This window comes from Podarcis gaigeae (assembly GCF_964106915.1).
Source record: "Podarcis gaigeae genome assembly, chromosome: 7".
NCBI lineage: Eukaryota > Metazoa > Chordata > Lepidosauria > Squamata > Lacertidae > Podarcis > Podarcis gaigeae.
The window spans coordinates 10,530,093-10,544,509 of NC_139683.1; the positions used below are offsets into that span (position 1 = coordinate 10,530,093).

Sequence of the window (14,417 nt, forward strand, 5' to 3'; positions counted from 1 at the left end):
TATGGGAGGGTGTTTCACAGGGAGGGTGCTACTACCGAGAAGGCCCTTAGCCTTTAACTTCTCGCAGTGAGGGAAGCAGCAGAAGACCCTTGGAGGTGGACCTCAGTGTCTGGGCTGAGCGATAGTGGTGCCCTGACGACAAGACCCACCTCTCAACCTCCCTGACTTGGTCCAAAGGAAAGCAGAGCAATGCATTTGGCACCAGCCCAGCTGCAGCAGTTGCCAGAATGAGACCTACAAGATGCCATGCAACCATCATAGGAATCAATTCTGGATTTGTGTAGGGTTTACACAGAACTGAGAAATTGCACAAAACAAATGAAATACCGTGAAAATCCCTGAAACAAGAAGTAATCGACTATAAATATTAACTTGTGGAAATCAACGAAATATTTAAATTAAAAAAGCTTAAGGAAAAAATTAGATAAACCTAAAATAGAACAAAGCCTTAACGGGATGCTGGCTACAAACCTCGTTTCACTGAACTATTCAGTTTCCTCAGAAGGAAATAGAAAAATCCTAAACTTTAAATGAGCAAAATTCAAACAAGGGTAGAACTCCCAAAATTCTGACGTATTATAATCCTAGCTCGGCCTAGGTAAGGCAAGCACAGTAATAAAGGATTGAGGACTCAAAAGTACAGTTTCTAATACTGAATTTACAAAAAAAGTTTGAAAACCTAAATAGCAAGTTTTAAACAAAGCTCAACTTGAAGAAAGCAAAGCACAATAATAAAGGGTTAAGGACTCAACTGTGAAAATTCTAGTGCTGCTTTTACAAAAATGTTTAAAAACCTAAGTGGCACAAATTCAAAGAAAGGAATACAAGATAAAGCTGTTTTAGATTTGAACAAACTCAAGAACAGGGCTGAAATGCTCCCGTGGTCTAGATGTTACTGCTGATGTTAAAGACTAGTTGATTTCCACAAGATAATATTTATAGTCGATTACTTCTCGTTTCAGGGATTTTCACGGTATTTCATTTGTTTTGTCCAATCAATCAGGTGTCCTGAGCTGCTTTAGCCATCCAGTCAAAGCCATTTCCTGGGGTGTGGCCGGTGTTGCATGCTGACAGATCAACACACATTTGACTTATGCATGGATACATTAATTTATCCAATTGAAGCCTGGATCTTTCAAGAACCTTAATTTTGAATGTATTCCTGACAAGGCAGGAGAGTTTTCCTTTCTCCATCCGTTTTGTTTCTAAAAATCTACCTGTTTGACGAAGCCCACCTAGAATCATAGAATCATAGAGTTGGAAGAGACCACAAGGGCCATCGAGTCCAACCCCCTGCCAAGCAGGAAACACCATCAGAGCACTCCTGACATATGGTTGTCAAGCCTCTGCTTAAAGACCTCCAAAGAAGGAGACTCCACCACACTCCTTGGCAGCAAATTCCACTGTCAAACAGCTCTTACTGTCAGGAAGTTCTTCCTAATGTTTAGGTGGAATCTTCTTTCTTGTAGTTTGGAACCAAACCTCTTCGTGACAGAACTCTACTGCTGTGGGGGGCAGCTCAGGTACAGAAGAGGAGAAGCACGTTCACATGTGCCGTCTGCTTAGAACAAGCTGCCACAATGTGACGCTTTCGCCAAGCGTACATTATGCTATTTCTGAGCCTTGTCCCAGATACAGATAATTGTCCCGTCTACATGGGCCCGGCTCGTTCTGTAAGCAGCTTAGCTTTAAGATGGGGCAGGATGCAATCAAATCCTCCTTGAGATAACTGGGCACACACCTGCTGCTGTGAAAAGCCCTTGGCAAGGCAGCGTGACGTGAACACCGAAGCCTTGTTGGCAGACCCACATTTGACACGGACCAAATCCTATTCCTGCCCAGGCAAAGGAGGACAGTCTGCGTGACTCGTGCCTGGAAGTACCCAGCAGGAGGTTACGATTGGGGTCAGCCTCTTGTGATGGTCTAACGGAAGCTACATTTGCCCTGCTGAAGGGCACCTTTGGATTCCATGATAAATGAATCGACCTGCTGTGTTTGGGGCAGAAAGCTGTGGGGAGCCACAGGAGATACTGCCTTAGTTGCTTTTAACAACCCCCCATTGCGGGATCAGTCAGGGCAGGGTAAGAGTTTATACAGCCATAACTTGGATTCCAAAAACATACCTTGTTTTTGTTCCCTAATGTCGCAAACCCAGAAGGGGGTGTTCTGGTTTGCGAACATTCTTTGGAACCCAAATGTTCCACACAACTTCCACAGCTTGCAATTAGTGTTCCCTAAATAGAATACCTTTTTGTGTTATTTTCACTATAATATGCATCATTACGTGCACTTTATCCTGATATAGACATTTCTGTACACACCGCTTGGCTGGAGAACCGCACCTTTAAATTTGCAGTAGTCCAGCACTTGTTGTTTCTGGAAGTGTGACTTAGGAAGAGTTTCCTTTAAGGGCAACCTTAAATCCAATTTCAGTAGCTGCCTGCCCCATTCATTTCCAAAACCCCGTTTAGCCTGAGACACAAGGAAAGCACAAAAGAGCTCTGTGCAACATGGGAATAAGTGTCCCTTCTCAACAACCACTTTGAACCCTCTCGCAAACCTTTGTCTGTCTCCAACCTCCTTTTGAGGGAGGCATTTCCCACTTAACCCAATCCTGGCCTCCTCAATGTTTTCCCCTTTTCTGTACCATCTCACCTTGGGAGCATTGTTTGCCGTGCAGATTTTGAAGAGGCATTTTGTTCTTCTGGGTCGCTCGTAGCTGCCCATTGCACAATGTGACCGTCATGCGCCATCTCACAATAGGGACTTTCAGAACTCAATGAATAGGGACTGCGCCCTGCTTGGGCAACGCTTTGTTGAGAAGTCTGTGTAGCATGAGATAATTGTGGTGCCTCTTCTGCTGCCAGACTCTCCTCAGATCACAGGCTGTTCCATCCCTTAAACGCAATTCTCCAGCCACTGGAATATTCCCGCATCATCTCTTGATCGTATAGTTTGGTTTCCCTACACCTGACTGCAGCACTTTGGGCTGAATCTGTTCCCTAAGAGATGGCCAAGCCCACAGAAGTTTTGCACATTGTTTAGGCACCGGTGTCTCCAGTTTAAAGGCTCTTGGGTAAGAACATAACCTGATTCTGCAGGATCGAGCCAATGGCCCATTTAGTCCAGTGCCCTGTTCTCACAGTGGCCAAACACATGCGTGTAAGAAGCAGTGACTACATTATTACATGAGCACTGTTCCACAGCATTTGATATTTTCGTTGACATACATTCATTTGAAATAAGATGGGTTTCTGAAGCAATTCTATATCCTCCCACCACGCTGATGAAGAATTCTACGAAACAGTAGTCAATATCCGGAATCACTGTTCAGTGTTGGACATCATATTTCCTGAATACACAAAGCTTCACAGCTTGTCTTTCATCGTACAAAGTCTGTGGTGATTTGGACTTGCTTCTTCTACTGAGCTGAGCGGGTGTTTCACAAGAGCAGCATGCCCTGTAAGCTCACAAAGAGAGTTGGCCCAAGTCACTGGGGAAGTGCTACCCAACTTGTGCTAGGTGCAAGGAATCGACCCTTCACTGTGGTTGCAAGTACGCTCTGGAACTCCCTGCCCATTGATACTAGACGGGTGTCTTTGCTGTACTAGTTTCAGCACCTGCTAAAAACATTGTAGTTTCATAGAATCATAGAATCATAGAGTTGGAAGAGACCACAAGGGCCATTGAGTCCAACCCCCTGCCAAGCAGGAAACAGCATCAGAGCACTCCTGATATATGGTTGTCAAGCCTCTGCTTAAAGACCTCCAAAGAAGGAGACTCCACCACACTCCTTGGCAGCAAATTCCACTGCCGAACAGCTCTTACTGTCAGGAAGTCCTTCCTAATGTTTAGGTGGAATCTTCTTTCTTGTAGTTTGGATCCATTGCTCCCTGTCTGCTTCTCTGGAGCAGCAGAAAACAACCTTTCTCCCTCCTCTATGTGACATCATTTTATATATTTGAACATGGTTATCATATCACCCCTTAACCTCCTCTTCTCCAGGCTAAACATGCCCAGCTCCCTTAGCCGTTCCTCATAAGGCATTGTTTCCAAGCCTTTGACCATTTTGGTTGCCCTCCTCTGGACACGTTCCAGTTTGTCAGTGTCCTTCTTGAACTGTGGTGCCCAGAACTGGACACAGTACTCCAGGTGAGGTCTGACCAGAGCAGAATACAGTGGCACTATTACTTCCCTTGATCTAGATGCTATACCCCTATTGATGCAGCCCAGAATTGCATTGGCTTTTTTAGCTGCTGCGTCACACTGTTGGCTCATGTCAAGTTTGTGGTCAAGTTTGTGGTTGGCGAGCCAACCCACACATGCAAATTTGGCATGCCGTTTAATATGTATTTTTTTTTAAACGAAAGTTTGTGTGAAAAATGGCTGATCTTATTTATATTTATAAGCCAACTTGTTTTTAACATCTGATTTAATGGGTACGTTTTAATCTCTATATAATGTGAAGCATTTAGAGGTTTTGAGGATTAAGCAGTATAGAAATCCTGTTTAAAGAAAATACAGTGGTACCTTGGTTTGCATACGTTTTGGATTACAAACACTTCAAACCAGGAAGTGTGTGTCCCGGTTTGCAACCTTTTTTTGGATTACAACCCATTTTTTTTGGATAATGAACAAAAAATTTTTGGTGAAAGTGTGCCTTGGGTTACAACCTGTTTTGGTTTACAAATGGACCTCCGGAACAGATTATGGTTGGAAACCAAGGTACCCCTGTAAACGGGCAAGAAGTGTTTTATGTAGATGAAGCCCTGCACTTTAAAAAGAGTAATGGAATCTTAGAGTTGGAAGGGACCCTGGGGTCATCTAGTCCACCCCCCTGCAATGCAGGAATCTCAGCTAAAGCATCCATGACAGATGGCCATCCAACCTCTGCTTCAAAGGAAATAATAATTCAAAAGGTCTACACTGCAGCCCGGAGAACAGAAAATATTTGAGAACCAGGGCATTCTGCAGAAAATCCTCTTGTTAAAAAAGCATTTAAAATGACAGGATGAATCAACGCAGACTTAGGCCAGGACAGAAAAAAAAGGATTTAAATCAATAAATGGTTTTGCTTTCACATACAGCAGACGGAAGATTCTCTTTTATTTTCAACCCTCTGTAAAATCAGAGCAATAAAACGTAGTAGTCCCCTCTTGCTCGCCTCCCTCCCTCCCTCCCTCCCTCCCTGCGCATGCCATCATACCCAGCCAACTTAATTAGCAACTTCGGAGTAATCGTGATAATGAGCTAAGTCAGCGAAAATGTCGTTGGGGCTCTTGCAGCTCAGGTTGCAAAAACAGGCGTTGATCCACATGACTTTCTTGGAGAACCCGGTCCCATCCGGGCACTCGAAGCTCACGTCGATGGTCTTTGACTTGTACGGAGTACAGCAGCGATTGTCCACACAGACGCCGCAGTATTTCGGCCGGTAAGCTGCCTTGCTCACGCATCCAGACATAGTATAGTTCATCAGTTCCTGCCTCCTGTACACTGCTAAGCATTTCTTTCCAGGCTAGAAACAACATGAGAGAGAGAGAGAGAGATGACAGCAATCAACTCGACCGATTAAAAATTTTTATTTACGCTTCCAGTAATAATAATACTCATAACAATTTATTATTTCTACCTCGCCCATCTGGCTGGGTTTCCCCAGCCACTCTGGGCGGCTTTCAGCAGAACATTAAAAACAGAACAAAACTTTGAAAACAGAATAAAACTTCTCCAAGAACTATGAAGAGGCTGGAAAGTGCTAGAAACTCTCAGCTCTCTTCATCGCTGACCATTGGCCATGCTGGCTAGCATCCAACAACATCTAGAGGTTTACAGGTAGACTATCCCTGGGTTATGTAGTCTTCGTTCCCAGTTGCAAAACCCCTTGATTAAAACCACAACTCCCAGAAGCCTCTGTGCTTCCATGTCAGGGACCGTGCTGAGGAGGGCTGCACTGAGGAGGAATGGTGGGAGCCTCTCCCTCCTCCTGCTCCTGCTCCGGATCCTGAATCTTCCCACAGTATAGATTTGGAACAGCGGTTTGCAGAGGGACATAGTTCAGAAGGCAGAAGCTGGGAAATACTGAATGGGGAACAGCTAGGAGGAGAAGCACTGGGAGAGAGACAGTTAACAGACTCACTGTCGCTGGAAAGCATTCACCGCTCAGCACAATGTCAAGAAGAGCAGATAAGGTGGCGGCACAGAAAGCACAGTGGTTGTGAGATCAGGTTACAAGATGCGGTAGTGACGTGGGTGACTAGGGAGGAAGTGGGTGAAACCCTTAATTAGGAGCACCGTCATTCCTAGCAATGGATTCTTTGTTCTCTCTCTGTGATCATCAAAGTTTCTAACTGGTAAGAGTGTCCTTTCTCTTTGTTCTGCTTATCTACTGCCAAAGGGGGGGGGGGAGGAAGCTGATTCCCTGAAGCCTCATCATGTTGTCCATCTCTTTGGACAGGATAGAGCTGCAATTGGATAGCCTAAGTAAATAAGGGACGCGGGTGGCACTGTGGGTTAAACCACAGAGCCTAGGACTTGCTGATCAGAAGGTCGGCGGTTCGAATCCCCGTGACGGGGTGAGCTCCCGTTGCTCGGTCCCTGCTCCTGCAGTCTGAAACCACGTCCAAGTGCAAGTAGATAAATAGGTACCACTCTGGCGAAAAGGTAAATGGTGTTTCTGTGTGCTGCTCTGGTTCACCAGCAGCGGCTTAGTCATGCTGGCCACATGACCCGGTAGCTGTACGCTGACTCCCTTGGCCAATAAAGCGAGATGAGCGCCCCAACCCCAGAGTCAGCCATGACTGGACCTAACGGTCAGGGGTCTCTTTACCTTTAAGTAAATAAGGAAGTGACCACACCTGGGAAGGGAATGCGGAAAAACACTTAGAAGCCAAGGACTTACTGTAGAAATGGCGTCATCTGGAGATGCCATAAAAAACTAGTGGCTGTTGCGGAGAAATTGTGGGAGCTTCTTGTGGGTGGATGGGGAAACGAGAGCAATCCTACAAGCAGTACCTTAGTGTGCTTAATGTGGTGAAGCAAGAGCAACAAGGAGGATTTCTGCCTGTATTATCCCATACCTTAATGTGCTTGGCGATGTCCTCTTCACATGGGCGCATGTTACAGAGCCGGCTCTCTTTTGTCAGACGGCACTGGTCGTTCTCGTTCGTGATTCTTTGGGACGTGCCCATCCCGCAGGTCTTCGAGCAGGGACTCCAGGAAGAGGTGTGGAGGATGCAGTTTTTCTGCCATGACTCAATTTCCCCTTCGTAAACTGTAAAAAAGAGAGGAAAGGAACACATGGCATTAGGTGAGCTTATGCGCCAGCCTCAGGAATTCCCTGTGAAGAGGAAATGGCTTTTAAACTGCTCTAATTGGAAAAAAAACATAAATATAATAGGCCATATAGTAACAATTGCAAAGCTATTTACTAGCAACTGCTTCTCAAAAGGGGGTGCGGGTGGCACTCTGGGTTAAACCACAGAGCCTAGGACTTGCTGATCAGAAGGTCGGCGGTTCGAATCCCCGCAACGGGGTGAGCTCCCATTGCTCAGTCCCTGCTCCTGCCAACCTAGCAGTTCGAAAGCACGTTAAAGTGCAAGTAGATAAATAGGTACCACTCTGGCAGGAAGGTAAACGGCGTTTCCGTGCACTGCTCTGGATTGCCAGAAGCGGCTTAGTCATGCTGGCCACATAACTCAGAAGCTGTACCTTGGCCAGTAAAGCAAGATGATCGCCGCAACCCCAGAATCGGTCACGACTGGACCTAATGGTCAGGGGTCCCTTTACCTTTACTTCTCAAAAATTAGATACAGCTTCTTATAATGTCAAAATCAACATTGTGACATAATATATTAAAATGTAGCTTTCCAGTTGACCACCAAGTCCAGTATGTACAAAATACAAGTCCTATATTGTCAGTGCTGTAGTACATTCTTTTCTAATTTTTTCATCTTCTCTTGTATTTTTCTGTCTGTCGTATTGCTTAGAAGAGTGGCATGAAATAATCTTCTAAGTGTCTAATGAAGATGATTGGGTTGGCAGACAAAAGAAACTGGCACTGGTAGATGCTGGCACAGGCAGACGAGACAAGGATTCCTAGATATTCCCCTGTTTCGCCCGAAGGGGCTTCATCAGCTGTGCGTGGTTCTAAATCATATAAACATAGACACTTTGTAATATACATAGCTACAAAAATTCCAAAGTAACATACAAAGATAGAAAAAATGTACATACCGATATTATGTATATATAGGCATTCTGGTGGTTTTTGGTTTTTCTTTTTTCTTTTTGTTAAACCACTCTGGCAATTGTAGCTCTGTGAGGGGACTTGGGGTCTCCTAACAACTCACAGCACCCTTAAAAAACTACGGATGCCAGGATTCTTGGGGGGGGGGGGGAGCCATGTCTGCTTAAAGTGGTACGATGCTTGTTTAAATGTACAGTGGATGCTTGGGTTGTGAACGTGATCCGTGTGGGTTGCACGTTCGCAACCCGTAGCTTTTGCAACCCGCATCTGTGCACACACGGGTTGGGATTCGGCACTTCTGCGCATGCACAAAGCGTGGTTTAGCATTTCTGCGCATGCACAACCACCAAAACCTGGAAGTAATCCATTCCAGTACTTCCGGGTTTTGGCAGTCCGTAACCCGAAAAAACACAACCTATAGCATCTGTAACCCGAGGTATGACTGTATAGTGCGAATGTGGCTTAAATGTGAGCTAGATGAAGCAGTGGTCTGCCCTTGTATAATACAGTGGTACCTCGCAAGACGAATGCCTCGCAAGACGAAAAACGCGCAAGACGAAAGAGTTTTCCGTTTTTTGAGTTGTTCCGCAAGACGAATTTACCTATGGGCTTGCTTCGCAAGACGAAACGTCTTGCGAGTTCTTGCGAGTTTGTTTCCTTTTTCTTAAAGCTGCTAAGCCGCTAAGCCGCTAATAGCCGCTAAGCCGCTAATAGCCGTGCTTCGCAAGATGAAAAAACCACAAGACGAAGAGACTCACGGAACGGATTAATTTCGTCTTGCGAGGCACCACTGTACAGCTTTTCTACCATTTTCCCTGCTGGAGGAAAACCACCTTGGAAGGGTAAATGTTGAGCTGGAAAAGGGCCAGCAGGTAAAAAATTCAGCACCTCTTCTCAATTCCCTCCAAGCCCAGCCCTCAAGTGGCTGTTGGTTTCAATTTGTTTTCTTTTCGTTGTAGAGAAAGGGTGGAACAAGTTATACCTGGGACTCCATGCTGCAGGGAGTTTGCCCCTAAAAGCTGTGGGGAGCTTCCTTCCTCCAAAGCCTTAGAAAGATGCCCCTCCTCACGTGCTCCACACACACACACACACACACACACACACACACACACACCGCCAATACCTGCAGAGGAGATGTGCCGTGGGGAAGTCTTTCTGATTTTCTTGGAGTCGTCGCAGACCCACTGTTCGCAGCATTGCCCCTTCAGCTTAATCTGTTTGGGGTTGGGGCACCAAACGAGGGGTGGCTTGGAGTCTCTGCAGGTGGGGACACAGCCCACTGCTCCTCCGATACAGGTGCAATTGTACTTGCAATTGGGCTGGAAGGACTGTCCGTTCTTGTACCTGACCCCATCGAGGATGCAGTCGAGGCCAACAATTTCTACAAAAGGAAGAGGGGAAATGCATAAAGAGAGAGAGAGAGAGTTTCAAAAGCTCAGGCTCACATGACATCTGATATCACAGCAGCAATCAGGTTTTTAATACACAGATTTTCCCTTTCTTTCTTTCTTTCTTTCTTTCTTTCTTTCTTTCTTTCTTTCTTTCTTTCTTTCTTTCCTGCCTTCCTGCCTTCCTGCCTTCCTGCCTTCCTGCCTTCTTGCCTTCCTTCCTTCCTTCCTTCCTTCCTTCCTTCCTTCCGCACCAGGCAAGGGCAGGTTATCTATTTACTTATAAGGGATGCGGGTGGCTCTGTGGTCTAACCCACAGAGCCCAGGGCTTGCCGATCAGAAGGTCGGCAGTTCAAATCCCCACGGCGGGGCGAGCTCCCTTTGCTCGGTCCCTGCTCCTGCCAACCTAGCAGTTCGAAAGCACAATAAGTGCAAGTAGATAAATAGGTACTGCTCCAGCGGGAAGGTAAACGGTGTTTCCGTGCGCTGCTCTGGTTCGCTTAGTCATGCTGGCCTCATGACCCGGAAGCTGTATGCTGGCTCCCTCGGCCAATAAAGCGAGATGAGCGCCACAACCCCAGAGTCGTCTGCGACTGGACCTAATGGTCAGGGGTCCCTTTACCTTTACCTTTACTTTTGTAAACTGCCCACTCCTTAAATTATCAAGGCGGGATGCAATAAATTAAAACACTGCAATGTAAAATCGTAAAAATGCAGAAATAATATAAATTAGTCAAATTTTATGTTGTGAAGCTCCCTGAGACCTACGGGTATAGGGCCTCATAATAATAATAGCAACAATACAGTCAAACCTTGGTTGTCAAACCTAATCTGTTCGGCTTCCGAAACGTTCGACAACTGAGTCACGGCTTCCGATTGGCTGAAGGAACTTCCTGCACTCAAGGGGAAGTTGGGTCAGATGTTCAGCTTCTGAAAAATGTTCAAAAACCGGAATGCTTACAGTAAGGGAGGAAAGTATTTGGTCCCCTGCTAAATTTGCCCGTTTGCCCTCTGATGAAGAAATGACCAGTCCATAATTTTAACGGTAGGTTTGTTGTAGCTGTGAGAGACAGAATAACAACAGGAATAACAACAGAATAACAACTGGTCATTTCTTCGTCAGAAGGCAAACGGGCAAATTTAGCAGGGGATCAAATACTTTCCCCCCTCACTGTACTTCCAGGTTTTTGATATTTGGGAGCCAAAAAGTATGATAACAGAAGCGTTCAGGAACTGAGGTTTGACTGTAATAATAATAGCCAGTTAAATTTTCTAATTAAAACTTGGTGAAACAATGACGTTTTCAGAAGGCAGTGAGATATATGGATTGTAATGTTAGAATTCCTGCTCCATGGTTGCAGTCATGGGATTATTGTCTGTCACATGACGGTATGTGTTTTGACTCCACAGAGTGGGAAGTGATGGAGACAGGATGTTTGTGTTACTGTGTTCTGTGAAGTGGGACTATTGTCCTTTGTTCTTTCTCTCTTTGCTGTCTGATGCTAGAGAGAGAGGGAGCCATGTTGCAGTGCTCCGTGTGCGTTTATATGTAAATAAAGTAGATTAGCCAGAATGCTGAGTTGCTGAAGTCTGTCACGCAAGGTGTGCAAACTCTGCATATCCCTAAGTGTGCCGGTGTCTGTTGGCATCGGTTGCTGTGATGTTCAGGCTGAATAAAGCTTTTGAAGCTCCCGAATGATTGACCAGGAGGGAACATGCCAGTCGGGCATGTGTCTCTGCCAGGGTCCTACTCGAGTGTAGGCTGAGCTCCTGACATGTAAGTACCCATCTGATTTACACAGATTTCCTTCTTCCCTGGAGAAAAGGAACTTCTTTACATAAGAACTGCCAGATTAAACCAAAACCCTATGGGGTCCATCACCTTCCTTCCTTCCTCAACAGCCAATCAGATGCCTATGGGAAGCCCAACAGGCAGAGCACAAGGGCAGTAGTTCTTTCTCTCTGTTGTTTCCCAGTTTGCAACTGGTACCCAGAGACATGCTACCCCTGATCATGTAAGGAGCATCTAATCATTGTGACTAGGAGCCAATGGCATTATCCTCTAGGAATGTTAAAGCCAGCTCCATTGGCAATAATAATAATAATAATAATAATAATAATAATAATAATAATACATTATTTATACCCCGCCACTCTGGGCAGCTCCCAACAGAGTTAAAAACACAACAGAACATCAAACATTAAAAACTTCCCTAAACAGGGCTGCCTTCAGATGTCTTCTAAAAGTCAGATAGTTGCTCATTTCCTTGACATCTGGTGGGAGGGCGTTCTACAGGGAGGGCGGGCGCCACTACCAAGAAGGACCTCTGTCTGGTTCCCTGTAATCTCACTTCCTGCAGTGGAGGAACCACCAGAAGGCCCTCAGAGCTGTACCTCAGTGTCCTGGCTGAATGATGCTACAATGCTACATCTCCGACCTTTCAGTTTCATAGTTGGACCCCAGCTTCCAATATTATGAGGAAGGGAGAAATCCACATTCATGTGCTGTTAGTACTTGCCTGGTGAGATTCATGTGCTTTTACATGCAGTACCACGCAGTACAACTTGGCTTAGTTACAGTGGTGAAAATCCCTAAATTATTGGTACAGGAACACAATAATGGCTTGTAAAGGCCATGCAGTCTGAACTTGGAGCAACCAGCCCAGACCTCTTTACATGCAGGAGTTCACATGGTAGACCGAAGGAACAATATCTTGGCTTCCTTTCTCCCAAGGTGAGGGGAAGTGATCTAGCTAAGCCTGGCAGGGCAGCTTACTCTATGGCATTAACCCCTTCACGAATTAATTAGACTTAAGCATGTTGGTTATCCCACACTTTTTAGCAACTCATTCAGAGTGAATGGCAATCTACTGGCAACCCAAATTTCCCTTTGTTCCGATTTGGCATTAAAGAGGGGGTTTTCGCGGGGTAAGGGGTGGGGGGTGGGGAACCTCCAAAAAGTGCTCAGATGCAGAGCTTTAAAAGTGAGGACTGTTATGTACTGAAGTTCTCACCCTGGGCCAGCAGGGGGATACTGTAGATAGTTCAGGTCCACATAAGCAAATAAGGGATCAAAAGTGACGTTCAGTGATTGGATAGTTACAGAAAATGGTTACTGTTGCGTTCTAGTGGAGCTCTATATAAGCAGGCTGGCTGAACCCTTCAGTTCAGTTCTGTTCTGGCCTGTGAATAAACAAGAGCTGTTTGAAGAATCGCTGTGTCGTCTGATATGTTCACCCACAACTTAACAAGGACTATGCCTATAAAGTGTGGGGCAAAAGGTAACTGTGGGTGAGCCCTTATACCGAGCCGAAGAATTGATCCTTCTAGCTCAGTATGGTCTACACTGAAGGATAGTGGTTCTCTCCAGGATTTCAGAAAGGGGACATTTTCAATCCTACTTCGAGAGGCCAGAGATCGATTGAAGCAGGGACATTTCATAAGCAAATGAGGTGTTCCAAAGGTGAAATACAGCCCTTTTTAAGGTAATGTGAAATCCACGGTGCAGGTTACGGCTTGTGCCACCGCAGCCTTTCAAAACCAACGCCTTTTGTCTTGAGTTCACAGGTGTTTGTACAAATGCTTACAGTATAGAACTAGTAGTTTGTTTTGCTTTATTTCTCTCCCACAGGAACATGCACAGCTCCTGTGGTTTTAATAGAATATCCTGTTTCAACTGCAGACAAAAATGGGACTGAGCCATTGAGTCTCTGTTTTTTCCATTTTTACAACAATGATCCTGCCCATTTGGGAGTGTGGGTGTGTGAGGGAGGTGCTGTGCTTGTAGGATTTTGTTTTAAATAGAGGGGAAATTCCCAAACTTGAGATCGAGTTGTAAGCAGATCTGCATGTTTTCCCCCACTCCTGGGTTTGCCAATGTTTTGCGCGGCTTCAAAGCCAAACCAGGTTTTCAATACCCCGGCGATCTTATTCCGACACTTGGAGTGTTTACTGTGTAACCTCAAACCTTACAAATTAGTTGGGAACTTGAATTTTCTGGAACAGCATGCAATAAATATTTTGGTCTGGATTTAACCGTGAGCTGGACCACCCAAAGAAGCAAAGAAATGATGCTAAGAAGAAAAAGAAGAAGCGTGAAAAGATGAAAACACAGAAGAGCAATGCTTGTACAAATTGATAGAGCTCACAGAATTAGCAAACAGCCAAAATAAGGAACTGGGACGAGAGGAAGACTAGGTGGGGGGAAACCTTATAGAATATCTAAAAAGAAATGACATTACAGTAAATCCGCAAGTAGGGGTAATTCTTTGAACAACAGTAAGAAAGGACGGGAATTAAAAAAGGGTGGAGAAATTAATGGAGATGCAGGAAATTAAGGCTTTTTTAGAATGCCACTGAAGTTCAGGTTGGAAAATCTGTGCAGAAACAATGTCAGATGAAATATGTATGGTGTACAATGAAAATTGGAAAATGCATAAATCAGTGGTTTTCAACCAGTGTCTTGTGGCACCCTGGGGTGCCTTGAATGATGGTCAGGGGTGCTGCAGGCAACACTGACCTCTGTTTCTCTTTCCTTCCCTCCCTTCTTCTGATGCCCTCTTGCATCTCTGGCTCCCAAAGGCTTGCACAGCTGTTTGTTGCAGCAGTCCTGGCTACAAGCTCGCCAGGCGATTGGGGCCTCTGGGGCTGGCCAGGGGGTGCTTCCCAGGGCCCTGTGGGGCAGTGTGAGGAGGCACCTCTTCTTTGGGGTGGGGAGGGGCAGCTGAGAGACAAGGGTCGGCAGTTGCAGCTGCCTAGAAGACTCCCGCCTAGGACTTGCTGATCAG

At 45.5% G+C, this 14,417-nt stretch overlaps 1 protein-coding gene and 1 long non-coding RNA gene across 2 annotated transcripts in view; both read right to left on the minus strand.

Annotated features, from left to right (window-relative positions):
- LOC310849341 overlaps positions 1–14,417 on the minus strand; it is a 462,163-nt gene that overhangs the window by 423,500 nt on the left and 24,246 nt on the right. The gene's annotated exons all lie outside the window — the stretch shown is intronic.
- CCN4 (cellular communication network factor 4) overlaps positions 5,190–14,417 on the minus strand; it is a 30,405-nt gene continuing 21,177 nt past the window's right edge. The window contains exons 3-5 of the mRNA XM_083749334.1: positions 9,366–9,623; positions 7,074–7,267; positions 5,190–5,515 (exon numbers count right to left, since the gene is read on the minus strand). Coding sequence (XP_083605460.1) covers positions 5,216–5,515; positions 7,074–7,267; positions 9,366–9,623 — 752 coding nt within the window. The 3' untranslated portion in view covers positions 5,190–5,215. The remainder of the gene's footprint in view (positions 5,516–7,073; positions 7,268–9,365; positions 9,624–14,417) is intronic.